General features: G+C 37.2%; 2 protein-coding genes across 2 annotated transcripts in view; one reads left to right on the forward strand and one right to left on the reverse strand.

Annotated features, from left to right (window-relative positions):
- The window catches only part of Cul3 (cullin 3), a 43,699-nt gene extending 41,615 nt beyond the window's left edge, over positions 1 to 2,084 (reverse strand). The window contains exon 1 of the mRNA XM_070143135.1: positions 1,713 to 2,084. Within this exon, the coding sequence (XP_069999236.1) occupies positions 1,713 to 1,775 (63 nt within the window). The 5' untranslated portion in view covers positions 1,776 to 2,084. The remainder of the gene's footprint in view (positions 1 to 1,712) is intronic.
- A 209-nt stretch (positions 2,085 to 2,293) lies between these two features.
- Positions 2,294 to 13,697, forward strand: LOC113821370 (propionyl-CoA carboxylase beta chain, mitochondrial). The gene is made up of 10 exons (XM_027373847.2): positions 2,294 to 2,525; positions 7,414 to 7,527; positions 7,876 to 8,001; positions 8,480 to 8,626; positions 8,842 to 9,149; positions 10,095 to 10,300; positions 10,710 to 10,918; positions 12,637 to 12,714; positions 13,081 to 13,201; positions 13,308 to 13,697. The coding sequence occupies exons 1-10, from the start codon at positions 2,325 to 2,327 to the stop codon at positions 13,427 to 13,429; spliced, it is 1,632 nt and encodes a 543-aa protein (XP_027229648.1). The 5' UTR covers positions 2,294 to 2,324; the 3' UTR covers positions 13,430 to 13,697.

Raw genomic sequence — 13,697 nt, forward strand, 5'->3', positions numbered from 1 at the left:
AGCAACCCTCCCAATGCACATCTGAGCACAATATTTCATGCTAACCTCCCTGGCAATCTTTTGCCAAATTAGGAGTCAGTCCACTCTCTGCTGTGCCTTATGATGTATGTCTGTTGGCCTTTGCCTGAATGCATGGTGTAGAGAACCTCAGGGACCTTGACATTGTGACACCATTGGGATGGAGCTAAGACTACTAGCCTTCTATCTCTGACCACAGGAAGTCCTAAGTGCATTTTCCCATAGGCTTATGTCCTTCACACACTTCAAATGTCACTCTAATCTGTTCACTGCATTTTACTGTATCTATCAGATTTTTCCTATTATTACTCAAGTAAATGGCTCAACATTTGTAAACAAAGTACCAGATGTGCTATTCACAAAGACTAAAAACTTTGAATTAAAATAAATATCCTAAGAGATTGTGAAAAAAATTATTATAAATTGTAAAATGGAGACATAAAAGCTGGCACGTTTCAAGCAAAGAAATGGGCACTGATCAAAATTTTGCTCTCCGCTAAGGTTTGTCTGTCTGCTTACAGTGATCTCATTTATCAAACTCTAATTTCCATCCATCTACCAGCCTATCTACTTGCATCAATCTACATCAATCTGTTCTTGCACCTTAATCAATCAAGATCTATCAATCTAATTTTTAATCTTTTTACCTATCCACCAGTTATTTTAATGATCTACCAGTCCTTCCATTGGAAACATCAATCTCCTCCTTTTTTATCAATCTATCAATACATCTCCTTTTCATGTCTCTCCATTTCACCATTTGTCTTTCATGTTTCACCTTCCAACCTTCTCTCAACCAAAATCTCGAACTACTACCACCTGGCATAAATTTTCCCCATGACAAACACCTAAATACACTCAATACGATGCAACATTTCACCCAATCAAGTTTTGACATCAATGACCCAAATCTACATCAAATAAGAAAAAAAAATCCAAAGAGAAAATAAAAATGATTCAAATCTTAAAAACATTACATTAATCTAATTGACAGACAGAAGACCCAAAATACAAAACCATAAGCACAACATAAAAAACAAGCACAAACATAGGAAGATCCCAACAGTTAATGATCATAATATTGCTACAGACCTGATGTACACGGCATAATAGCGAGAATGAGACAAATGGAGCAACATGAGGAACCAGAGAGACAGGTTCACAACCCAACCACCTGAAGATCCCACACATTCACCTAGATACATAGGCCTATACAAATCCAATTATTTGGGCTTTTACTATTAACAAAAGGTCTACTCATGACTTGATAGCAGATGATGGTAATTATCAGTGTAGCAGATAATGTCAAATTTAATTATAATTTTTTCTTCAATGTTACCTTGACATAATTACAATACTATTCAACTTATCCTTTCACTTCTAATAGGTTAACATGATTTTCAGGCACCTAATTGTCAGCAAAAATGAAGAAATAAAGAATTATTTACAAATATATTTTATTTATGCTAATCAGATGATGAAATACTTCCTGTCAATTAGGATTTTCAGATTTTTAAAATCACATTTGTAAACAATAAGAAAGTCTATTACCAATTTAGATCAAATTAACTAACAAGAATGATGTAAGAAAATGACAAACCGAAGGAATTGACATCAGAGAAAATAAATAAAACCTCTAAATATCTTGACCTTTTTTTGCAAACTCATTAAAATATTTATATTTCTATACTCACGGGAAAAGCGCGGATACGCATTTTCTGGTGTTCTTTTTTGTTTCCTGATTTTAGCGAACTCATATTAATGAATTTCTAATCCGTTTATCCAGGAAATAGAAATAGAAATAGAAACCTCGAAGACTTTTCCTTCCCGAAGATCTTGGCTTCATCAAAACATCACTCTTCAACAAACTCTTGTCGCGATACGGAGCGCCATTCTCTCTACTATCATATCTCCACGAACTGACACAAATCTCAAGTTCACGTCGAGTCTAGAGTCATTCTCATAAACCTGGCGAGGAAGGAGCATTAATCGCGTTTTTCCTTGGAAGGCGATTCTACAGAAGCAAACAATGGTCGGCCATGATTGTTGACACACTGCTCTCACTACGCTGCTCAAAGTAGTTCCTTGACCACTTCATCAAATTCACTCTATTTGGACATCAACTTTCATTCAAACTACTCAAAATTTAATTTTCTTTCGCCTGCTAGGGGATTTTCCAAATCACATATCCTTTCGGGTAACACTCTAAGAATGTATGGCGAAGGAATATACTCATGACATCACGAAGACTATGACGTCATCAACTGCTCTGACATCACTACTGAGTGTGACGTCACGAGGTAAACATGGCCGGCCAGACACTGAGGCTCGCGACGGGCTCCCTGCTCAAAAAGTATGTCTCCTTGCCCTCCCTCGGTCTTAACACCTCAATCATTCGCCATTGCTCCATCGCCCAGACCATCAAGGTTCGGGATGACATCAGGAAGAAGCGCTCGGAGGCTGTGCTCGGCGGCGGCAAGAAAAGGATCGAGGCGCAGCACAAGAAGGTGCGAATCTTGCCGGGGATTCTTTCATAATACTGGTATTTTCTTTATTTTATGGTCATGGTCACTGGGTCTACTTTATTAGTTTTAGACTACTTCGGGTGCTACATTGTTTCAGCTGATTTTGTACGCATTGAGAAGTTTTCAGGGATCCCAGAGTAATCTACATTGTTAAAAGGATAACTAAATAAGGTTATTTTGCTCACATGTAAACATTCAGTGTACAGATATAACTGCATATAGAGAGTAAATAAAAAGAAAGAGACAGATTTGACTTCCATGAAAACATCCAAATAGAAGAACGACAGCTGAGGACCAGACTTTAGAGTTTGATCTGCATTCCCTGCGCAAAAATTATTTGGTCAAATTCTGTTTGCACAAATGTAGTTCTTGGTTAACTTTCAGCACATGCTTAGTTATTTGTTAAATCATCTTCTGGGAATAAAATTCTTTTGACCTCTCCACACACTTGTATCATCATCCGTGTGCAGATCCATCCTTGCAAATGTAGACAAAATGATATTTTCCGCGCATGAAAAAATGTAATATTCCCTGCACAAGAAAAATACTCTACAGTCTAGGCTGAGGATACGAGTACAGCAGTCGTGTCCCAATTTCTCATGATTAGGCATATGGCACACATATGTGCATGTGCATATAAACATCATATCTGGGTAAAACAGCACTTCTGTATATGGGATTCTTAACCTTTCCTAACCTAACAGAGCATGTTATCATCTCATGACACCGCCATCTTGTTTGTGGACAGAAGTACAATGTCACCAAAACATGCGCAGGAGATGCCCATGCTAATAACTAACACCAATTGGGGGATATAGCTGCCATACCAATAATCATTGCAGAACAAATCAACATACCAAGTTGATATATCTGCAAAAAAAGGAATATTTACAGTGAATGACAATCAGGGTTACAGTAAAAAAAAAAAAAAAAAAAAAAAAAAATGCATATGAATGATTAGGCTAGCTTTACGTAAACTGAGACACTTTTCATCTATGGTACAAGGTGTGCAAATTGAAAATGAATAGGATACATGACAGAGAAGAGAGAAATTGGTCCCATCTTAAGTTATTTTTTGGATTATGATAATCAGAACTTCCCAGACAATATTTTTATTATCAGATTTATTCTTGTGTGACAAGAATGAATCTGATGATCATTTCCATAGCAATCACAGCCAACAATCTTGATGTGTTAAGTCCCATTAGCAGGGGAGGACATGAAATAAATCAGGGAAATTATGGGGTAAAACAGCCTTAAATAAGAAGAATAGCAAAAAGAAACGCATAAAAACTAGCACAAAAAAAAAAACGCTGAGAATTGGCTAATGAAACTCTACGGACATGCCGCCACCTTTGAAAGTCTACACACCGACACCTTCACACCTTCCAAATCCTAAAAAACGCCCTGACCCATAACCCAACCTAACCTAACAAATTATGGTGCTGTGACTAGGTGACTGCCCGAGGGGAGGGTTGATTGGGGGCTTCGCCCCCTAACACCCCCCGGGATATATTCTCTTCACCTCGGTATGTTTGGCGAGATAGAGCTACATCCATATTGTAAATAATAAACCAAATACCCCTATATATCGAAAGACCAAATTGTCAATTTTCCTTTGCTGCTTCCGGTCAGTCCGTCAGTCAGTCTAATGTGGATTGCTTCGTTTTTATCCCTTTTTGCTATTTGGGATACTTGATGGCTTCAGAAATCAAACTGTGATAGTTATTAAGATCTTTTTCTTCTTTGTTTCCACTGTGTAGTCATAAGAACAACCTAGAATAGACGCAATACCGAAAACAAGACATTCCTCACTGGTCTTCTGTCACCGAATGCCCGGGAATTGTCCTGTCAAATCTGGCGGCAGAAAAGCGGAAATGCTCTTGCACAGAAAGTTCTTCAGACCAATTCCCATAAATCACTCTATTAAATCTTGAAACATGTAATTTTTTTAAAATCTACGGGAATCCAACCCATCTTTTGGCAAAATCTATGAGATTTCACACCTTCCAAATCCTAAAAAACGCCTGGCCTATAACCCAACCTAACCTAACAATTTACAGTGCCTTGACTAGGCAACTGTCTAAGGGGCCTTTGAAAGCATAAATGTGGAACAGCAGACACTGTTAATTAGCCAAATGTCATTTTGACAATGGCCTAGTAATACATGATCTACTTAAGACAGAGCAGGAATGAGTTAACTGGTCATAATTTTGTTTGCATTCGCGCTTTCAACATAGCGAGGGACTTAGAAAAAGATGGGTCAATCTTCTTTCTTCTCTGTTGTGTAACTGCTTTATTTTCAATTTGCGCACTTATGCCATAGATGAAATGTGTCTTAGTTTACGTCAAGGTAATCATTTTATACCCTTATTTTACTGTAACCCTGATTGACATCCACGGCAAATTGTCCCCATTTTCTAAGTCCCTCGCCAAGTTGACTTTGCAAAGGAAAGTACTGTTATTACTGCATAACTCATTATTGTGATGTCATAACTAGTTCATGTATTACTACAAACTTGTAAAAACGATTATTTTCGTTTTCAGTGTTGTGTCGATTACGGGTCATTTCCAAAATAATATAGTGGTTATGCAAAAGAAATAGACATAAATTATTATCACAGATTCACATTTGAGCTCATCAAGTGCCTCAAATGCCAAAAGAAAGTGATGAGAAACCAAGCAATCCAGACAGACAGAAGCAAAGGAAAGTCTGGTGTTTTAAGATATTAAGGCATGTGGTTTAATCTTCCATGATATAGACACAGCTCTATATGCCATGTATATGTATGCATGTCGTATAGAGAATGTTTCCAGGGGTGTGACTCCTATCAACCCTCCCCTCAGGCAGTCCTAGTCACAGCAATTTAGATCACTGAATAAATTTTGTGACATAGTGTTTGGTCAGTTTATTGGTCAGGATGTATTGTACAATTTCTGAAGTGGATTTGGATGGTGTGATATCATGTAGATTTTACTGAAAGTTGGGTTAGATTCAGTCTGTAGACTTTCAGAGATGGTGGTCACATCCATAGAGATTCATTTGCTAATGTAAAGTATTTAATGTGTTGATTTTGCACTTTTTTGTTCACTAGTCTTCTGATTACAACCTGTTTTACTCCATAATTTCTCTGATATACTTCATGCCCTCTTATGCTATAGGGACTTCATACAGCAAGATTGTCAGCTGTGATTGCTATGGAAATGACCATCAAATTCGTTCTCATCACACAAGAATAAATTTGATGATATAAACATTGTCTCAATTGTTGTAATCTAGAAAATTACCCAAAAAAGCTAACCATACTGACAGTTAACCCCTACGATCTGGATAACATTACAGTCACCTCATGTAAAAATCTGGACTGAGGACTGGATGACGTGAACATGCCATCACTGGGCAAAATGGCAGAGGGGTGGATGATGAGAACTTGCCGTCATGAGCAAAGGCCAGGGTGACGGAAAAGACTCGCCACAAATACACAATCCTCTTGGAGTCTGATTTGACTTATTTGGCGCTTAGAAGGGGGCTTTAGCATTATTCCCATCGTTAAACGAATGTGGAATGTAATTTTTGTGTAAGCTGTGACTAGAAGAGCGCCAGCTCCAGAGAGGAAGCCATTTCTATGCTGTGCACCATGCTCCTGGTCGCTGTGACCGGTGCAAGTTGTATTACAGAAAATTGAAAATTATGAAAATATAAGATATAAGGCACAAATTGACAAATGTTCCATATTTTTTTCCTTGCACTGAATTATTTACTACATATAGAGATGAAATGGAAAATAAGCTATTAAGTTTTACACAAAATAACTTTTTAAAGGGGAGGCACAGAGTCTTGTCACCGCTCATGGGTATTTGCGCGTGCCCAGGCTACATGCTGCACACATGGGATGTTGGCTACTTACATAACCCACATCCTGTATTTTCAGCACCGTTATATCTCTGACACCACCGGATCCAACAGGTCATGAGCAAAGCAGTTCCAAAAACTTCCTGATCAGCATTATTTGGCTAGCTATGGTCAAGGGTAAAGAGTATAGCAGCTGTAGTCTAATTTCTTAGGTGAGGTGTATAGTACACATATACATTTGCATATGAATGTCATTTTTGGTTAGTAATTACACCACTGCCGTATTCGGGATAACAACTTTGCCTACTCTGACTTAGCCTACTCTGACCTAGCCTAACCTACCCTAGCTAATCCTAGCCTACCCAAACCTAAATGTATGCATAGGCCATGGCCATACAAATAACTCTCACCAAATGGGATACAGCTGCCATACCAGTAGTAAGTTTGAAAAAAAAAAGGAAGTTAAGTATTTACTTATTTATTTGCTTAATCACACCTACTTTATTTATCAAAGCCTTGTTCTTGAATAGTTGCAAAGGTCCAGAGGCCATAGAAGGCTTAAAAACTACAATATCATTGCCTGTTAAAACCCTCGGAAACAATTTAAAAACTTAACCCCCAATTCTTGCAGAGTTTGGTTTCTGTTATCCAACTGTTCTAGGTATAAGACTTCTTAGTGGTTTATATTCCTCCATTCATAATGCATCATAATGCAGATCATATTTGGATTTCAGTAGGGTTGCCAGGGAGGAAAGGGAGAAGCAGGAGGGAGAGTAAGATTAAGTTTTGGCATCTAAAGAACAGTGTCCTGGAGGTTTTTTTGTGTATTTCATAAAGTTTGAATATATCTACAGGAATAACTGATTCCTTCATATACTTCCACATAGGGTGCAATGCTGTAGAGAAAGTCTTAACAATGTGTTTATTAGATATCTGTACATGGATTTATTATGAAACAGATAATAGAATTAAAAGAGAGTGGAAAAAACTAATTAACATTAACAAAATCTCTTACAGGGAAAGCTAACAGCTAGGGAAAGAATTGAACTGCTATGTGACCCCGGCAGCTTTACCGAGTTCGACATGTTTGCTGAGCACACGTGCACAGATTTCGGAATGGAGAACCAGAAGGTTAGCTCTTTAGGAATCAGATTCCATTTCACCATTTATATAAGTGAGAAAAGATATATCCTTTGAAGGATATCACATTACACACCATCTCATGTCCATACTCATACTCACCCCCCCCCCCTCCACACTCACACTCACACCTGTATTCACATCCAATCTCACTATATATATGTGTGTGTGTGTGTGTTTATATATATATATATATATATATATATATATATATATATATATATATATATATATATATATATATATATATATATATATATATGATTTGCATGTATGTTTATTTTTTATTTTTTTACTTTGCATCTATATATGAAGCAACTTGTGTATATCTATCTACAGTATCCAGGTGACTCAGTGGTAACAGGTCATGGCCTCATTCACGGCCGGCTGGTGTACCTCTTCAGCCAGGACTTCACGGTGTTTGGAGGGTCACTTTCTTCTGTGCATGCCAAGAAAATATGCAAAGTGAGTACAGTATCCTTTTTGTTTTATTAATTATTATTTTTATTGTCTTTTTTATTATAGTTTCTTTTTTGTCTGTCTCTGTCTCCCTCTCAATATCTCCCTCTCAATATCTCCCTCTCAATATCTCCCTCTCTCCTTCTGTCTCCCCTCTCTCCTTCTCTCTCTCCCTCTCTCTCTTTCTCTCTCTCCCTCTCTCCTTCTCTCTCTCCCTCTTCTGTCTCTCCCTCTCCTTCTGTCTCTCACTCGCCTCCTCCTGTCTATCTCTCCCTCTCCTCCTCCTATCTATCTCTTCCACTCCTTCTGTCTCTCCTTCTCCTTCTGTCTCTATATCTCCCTCGTGATGTGTTTGAAATGTGACAAGATTTTTATACTTTTATGATCATTTTAACAAAATTAACATACTGTTATTGATGTTGATATTTTTCTTGTGTTTCTTCTTTCAGTAATATTTATTAAAGTTTACATTTTTCCCTAATAGGTAATGGACCAGGCCATGCTCGTGGGTGCACCAGTGATCGGACTGAATGACTCAGGAGGAGCCAGGATCCAGGAGGGCGTTGAGTCTCTGGCCGGGTATGCTGACATCTTCCAGCGAAATGTCATGGCATCTGGTGTTGTTCCACAGGTATGTGTTCCCTGAGGATGGTAGAAGTTGGTACAGATTTATACAAAATTATAGGAGTTGCTTGCAAGGTTTGGGAAATATTTGCATTTGTATTTCAGTTATGTGTTGAATGCAGACCTATACCAATCTCTAAATGTATTATGAGATTGTGGTAATGGGACATTTATTTGCTAAACATTTCATTATAAGCTAATTATCTCTTTCCCTTTCCACAGATATCTATGATCATGGGTCCTTGTGCAGGTGGTGCTGTCTACTCCCCTGCCCTTACAGACTTCACGTTCATGATCCAAGACACCTCATACCTCTTTATCACAGGCCCAGATGTAGTCAAGGCAGTGACCAATGAAGATGTGACACAGGAGGAGCTGGGTGGGGCTCGAACACACACCACCCTCTCTGGTGTGGCACACAAGGCTTTCAACAATGACATTCATGGACTGCTCAACCTGCGCACCTTCATGAACTACCTACCACAGAGCAACCAGGATCAGGCACCCATTAGGCAGTGTGACGATCCCTGGTAAGTGTGTTTTTATTGTTTCTCTTCTTTCCAAACTCATTTGATGTTATTGTTACATTGACTGTTCAGCATATCCATGTATCTTTAGTGTTGATCTTTATATGTGAGAGTGATATTGAAATGTCATTTTAATCTATTATAAATAATACAAAAAAATTTACATGATGAACTTTAGTAAAATAATTAATTGTTTTTAAAACAAACATTCAGAACTTATTTTTTTAAGTTATAAAAGAAACTGAATTGGAACACAAGCACCAGTGAGGCAATGTGACTATCCAGATTTTACATAAAACCTTAGATATGTGCTGACAAAACTTTCACTTATCACCTCAGTTACTTACTTATTGTAGATAGCAGCTGAAAAAAATTGAGATGTACATTTCAACTCAGGTAAAAAAATAAATAAATAAATAAAAATAGAAATTCAAAAAATAGAAAAATAAAAAGATATATATATCCTTTGGTTCAGATAACCTAACCAACTGTATTTTTTGCCGAAGAAAATGCTAACACAGAATTTTTTATTGCTAAATTCCCATCTACCACAAATCTTAAACCCTGGTTTTCAAAAATACTGCCAAAAATGCAACCCCTAGCACCATTCTGGCTAGATTTATGACTACCAAAGCACAATGAGCAAACTTTGGGACTTCATCACATATATTGGCACTAGCTGATTGCATTGGGCGAGTGTGCATCACTCGATATCCAAATGGCTTGATTTTTCCAGTGTGATATATAACTCTAAGAGGGAGAGTCTAGAGTGAGGTGGTGTCCACAAACAGTTTCTTTACATCACTTCTCAGAATTAAAAAAAGAAAAAAAAAATCCCTGCCTACTGACCCACCTCCAGAGAAGTCTTTTATTTGAACCAAAGATATTTTTTTACTTGGCCTTAGTTCCTCAGGATCGTCATACATAAAATAATTATTCCATCAACAGGGATCGTGATGTACCAGGACTGGACACTGTTGTTCCCCTGGAGTCCACAGCAGCCTATAATATGCTTGATGTCGTACATGGTGTTGTAGATGAAGGAGATTTCTTTGAGATCATGCCGAACTATGCGAAAAACATCATTGTTGGGTTTGCTCGAATGAATGGCCGCACAGTTGGCATTGTAGGGAATCAGCCAAAGTCAGCTGCAGGTCAGTTTAGGTTATTATTTGTATCAAAGTTCTGCTCCTAGTTCCCCTTCTTTCACCATAATTATCATTATAAACTGATTATTACGACTTATGAAAAATCATCGTCCTCCTTACCATATTTGTTTTTCTTCTTTTCATAGTTGAGCAATATGTAATCATTATTATTTTAATTAAACAATGTAAAGTGACATATTAGAAAAGATTTAGCAGACATCAGACATTAAGAAAATTTGAAATGATGATGAATTTGAAGGAAGAAAAGGTCATTAAATTTTTCAGAAAAAAATTCCTATGAACTAAACTGGAAGTGGTTCAGTGCAAGAAAGTTTGTTCAGCATTTTATGCCACTGTTTCATCGTACTAACCATGTCACGGAACCATAACTTCTCCATCTCCTCCAATCTCTTAGGCTGCTTGGACATCAACTCCTCAGTGAAGGGTGCGCGTTTTGTGCGATTCTGTGATGCCTTCAACATCCCATTGGTGACCTTTGTGGATGTGCCAGGGTTCCTGCCTGGCACTGCTCAGGAATACGGTGGTATCATCCGCCATGGGGCCAAATTGCTGTATGCATTTGCTGAGGCTACTGTGCCCAAGATTACAGTCATCACACGGAAGGTCAGTGGTTACAGGATATTTGAGGTTGTAAGGGAGGAAATGTTTATCATATATAGGAAGCCACACTCTTGTATCCCCATGTGGTTAGTTCAATTTAGTAACTGCCACTGTGCATTTGTGGAATGGTCAAGCAACAGTCATAAGTCTTTTCTGTTAGGAGATCCCTAGACAGCCATGCTGAGAGTCTGTCAGCTACAAGGTGGGATTGGTCACACTACACAAGTGTTCCGTAATAGAGAAACATTGTCCTAGAAAAGACCAAAGCGTCTACAATAATCTCCTGGATGAACTACACTTCAAAAGTAGCTGTGGCTTCTATGAATCTCATAGCATTATGGTTGAAATATTTCAAGAAAAAAAATTACACTAAACTTTAAAAAGCCAATCCACCCATTTTATTAGTTATCATATATCCTACAATCATGCCAGCTACCGAGATACCCCAACAAAATAGAAAATCGGATATTATTCTTTCCAGTAGCACATACCAATATTAGAGTAATTAGTAATGTACAAGAGGTGTAATTATGGACTGATGAGAACTTTAGTTGAGAGGAAGCAAATACTACAACTGAAAATAAGGAAAATATTAGTAATTGTTGCTAGTGACACAGCCTTGCCAGCCATACAATTATAACTATGCAAAGCAGTTTTTGTTCATTTCATCCATTATTGTGATTTTTAACTTTCTACTATCATGATTTTTGTGGATGGTATTCCATAATTGTTCTGTGGCTCTTACTTTGTCCACAAGGGCACAAATGTCTGAAGTTAGTTTTGTATCTTCAGAGTAGGTGTTTGATTGCATTCCTTGATCAAATGAACTTTAGTCTGGGCAGTCTTTTAAGATTTTATTAAGGTATCATTGGTAGTTGCAATATATATTTACTTATTTCTACAGTGCAATTATACCTAACTTAATATAATACTCACCATTTAGACATTCAGTTGATAAGCTTCCTAGTAATTATACTACAGTTTTTATTGACATAAGGATCACTACAGCAATTCTTGGCTAGTGCTACTCTAGGCATGGATTTTCATCTCTGTTCCCTTCAAAGCTGGGGTAGTATCCTGCTTTGTAAAGAAATCCCTGGACAGAAGAGACTAGCACCCATTTGTTTTTAAATTGCCTTTTCTCCTGCTTTGAGGTGACTCCTCTTTCTAGAAGATACAGTTTTATTTGCTAAAACAGGAAAATGATATTGGCCACAAGTACATATTGTTAATAACATACCACACCAAAGGAACAGTGAAGATTTACAGGAACCTGTGGCATCCTTGTGGAAGTGATGCATGGACATACAGTCTGTCTAGAGGGGAAGACCAAGAAGAGATATCTGTTCTTGAGGAAAGTAAGGTAAGGTCATAAAGCAGCCCGACAGTTTATGCTGAGGCCATAGAGAGCTAAGCTGGGCTTAGAGTGCATCACTTGACTGTTCCACCAATACAGGTAAGAATTTTAACCATCAGTGTGGAGGGACATAAGTATGGCTTCCTGTATATCATGTAGTGAAGTTGATGAGTACCGCTTTCATATTCTTGTTCTACTTGGTTTTCATTTTAGTAGAAGTTTGTTAGGGAATTTTTTTCTTCATCCCATGTGTTCTCCATTCTTCATTCAAAATTAGGTAATAATCTCTTTAGGTCCACTTATATTCTTGTGTATTTTTTATATATTTATCCCATTATAACAACCTTTCCTTCTTTTTTTTTAGGCCTATGGAGGAGCTTATGATGTGATGTCATCCAAGCACTTGCGTGGAGACATGAATTATACTTGGCCAACTGCTGAGGTAAGATGTTGCTGCTTTATGATCTACTGCTCCTTTTTCATGTTTTTGATGGCTAATTTTATTTAGGTGTATATATACACTAAGTATGTATATACTTGATCCCATTTTTGTATTTAGGTCTCATTTTAATATGTGTATCAAGTTGCAAGGTTTATAGCTTGTATGGTGCTATAATCCATTGATTGTGGGGCAAATTACAATACCACAGGTGTATTTAGTCACTTCAAAGTGTTTCACAAGCAAAGCAGTTTTATCACATTGTAGACTGTAGTTAGATACAGTTGAAAATTACATATTCAATGAAATTATGAAAAATCAAAATTAGTGAATCAAAATAGAAATGTAATAACACTTTCCCTTCATCAGGTTGCTGTAATGGGAGCCAAGGGAGCTGTATCCATCCTGTATCGTGGTCAGTCAGATGTCGCGAAGTATGAGAAAGAATACATTGACAAATTTGGAAACCCGTTCCCTGCTGCTGTTAGGGGTATGTTAATTTCTTTAATATCTTTTCTTTAATTTCCTTGCATATTATCTTCTCTTGTTATTGATTTAAAACACAATCTAATTTTTCTTCTCATTTACTTCAACAGGTTTTGTTGATGACATAATCGAGCCACACACAACCAGGCGGCGTATCTGTCAAGACCTGGACAAGTTGGCCACAAAGAAGCTGACCAACCCATGGAAGAAACATGCTAATATTCCTCTTTAAATGTGATTGACTAAATTAACGACATGCTAGTATAGTTTTGTTATCTTTATTGGTTATACAGAAGAAAAAAATCAGGTGGTTGCAGTTTGTATTTAGTTACGGGCATTTTATCTTCCATGTAATAGCCGTTGTACAAAATAATTTAGAATGTATAGTCTTTTCTTTTTCTGCATAAAAAGCAACTGAATTTGTATAGATAAGATTTTATGATTATCTTATTAGAATATTTTTGTAAAATGTAGTCAAATAAAAAGTGATTAATTATAAA

The sequence above is a fragment of the Penaeus vannamei genome, chromosome 30 (assembly GCF_042767895.1).
Source record: "Penaeus vannamei isolate JL-2024 chromosome 30, ASM4276789v1, whole genome shotgun sequence".
In the NCBI taxonomy this organism is placed as follows: Eukaryota; Metazoa; Arthropoda; class Malacostraca; order Decapoda; family Penaeidae; genus Penaeus; species Penaeus vannamei.

Excerpts from the sequence above, each read along its gene's own strand:
- LOC113821370 (XM_027373847.2), top strand. The coding sequence starts at position 2,325 with ATGGCCGGCCAGACACTGAGGCTCGCGACGGGCTCCCTGCTCAAAAAG. Across the intron at positions 9,150-10,094 it reads AGGCAGTGTGACGATCCCTG|GGATCGTGATGTACCAGGAC; the intron begins GTAAGTGTGTTT and ends TTCCATCAACAG. Across the intron at positions 10,919-12,636 it reads TTACAGTCATCACACGGAAG|GCCTATGGAGGAGCTTATGA; the intron begins GTCAGTGGTTAC and ends CTTTTTTTTTAG.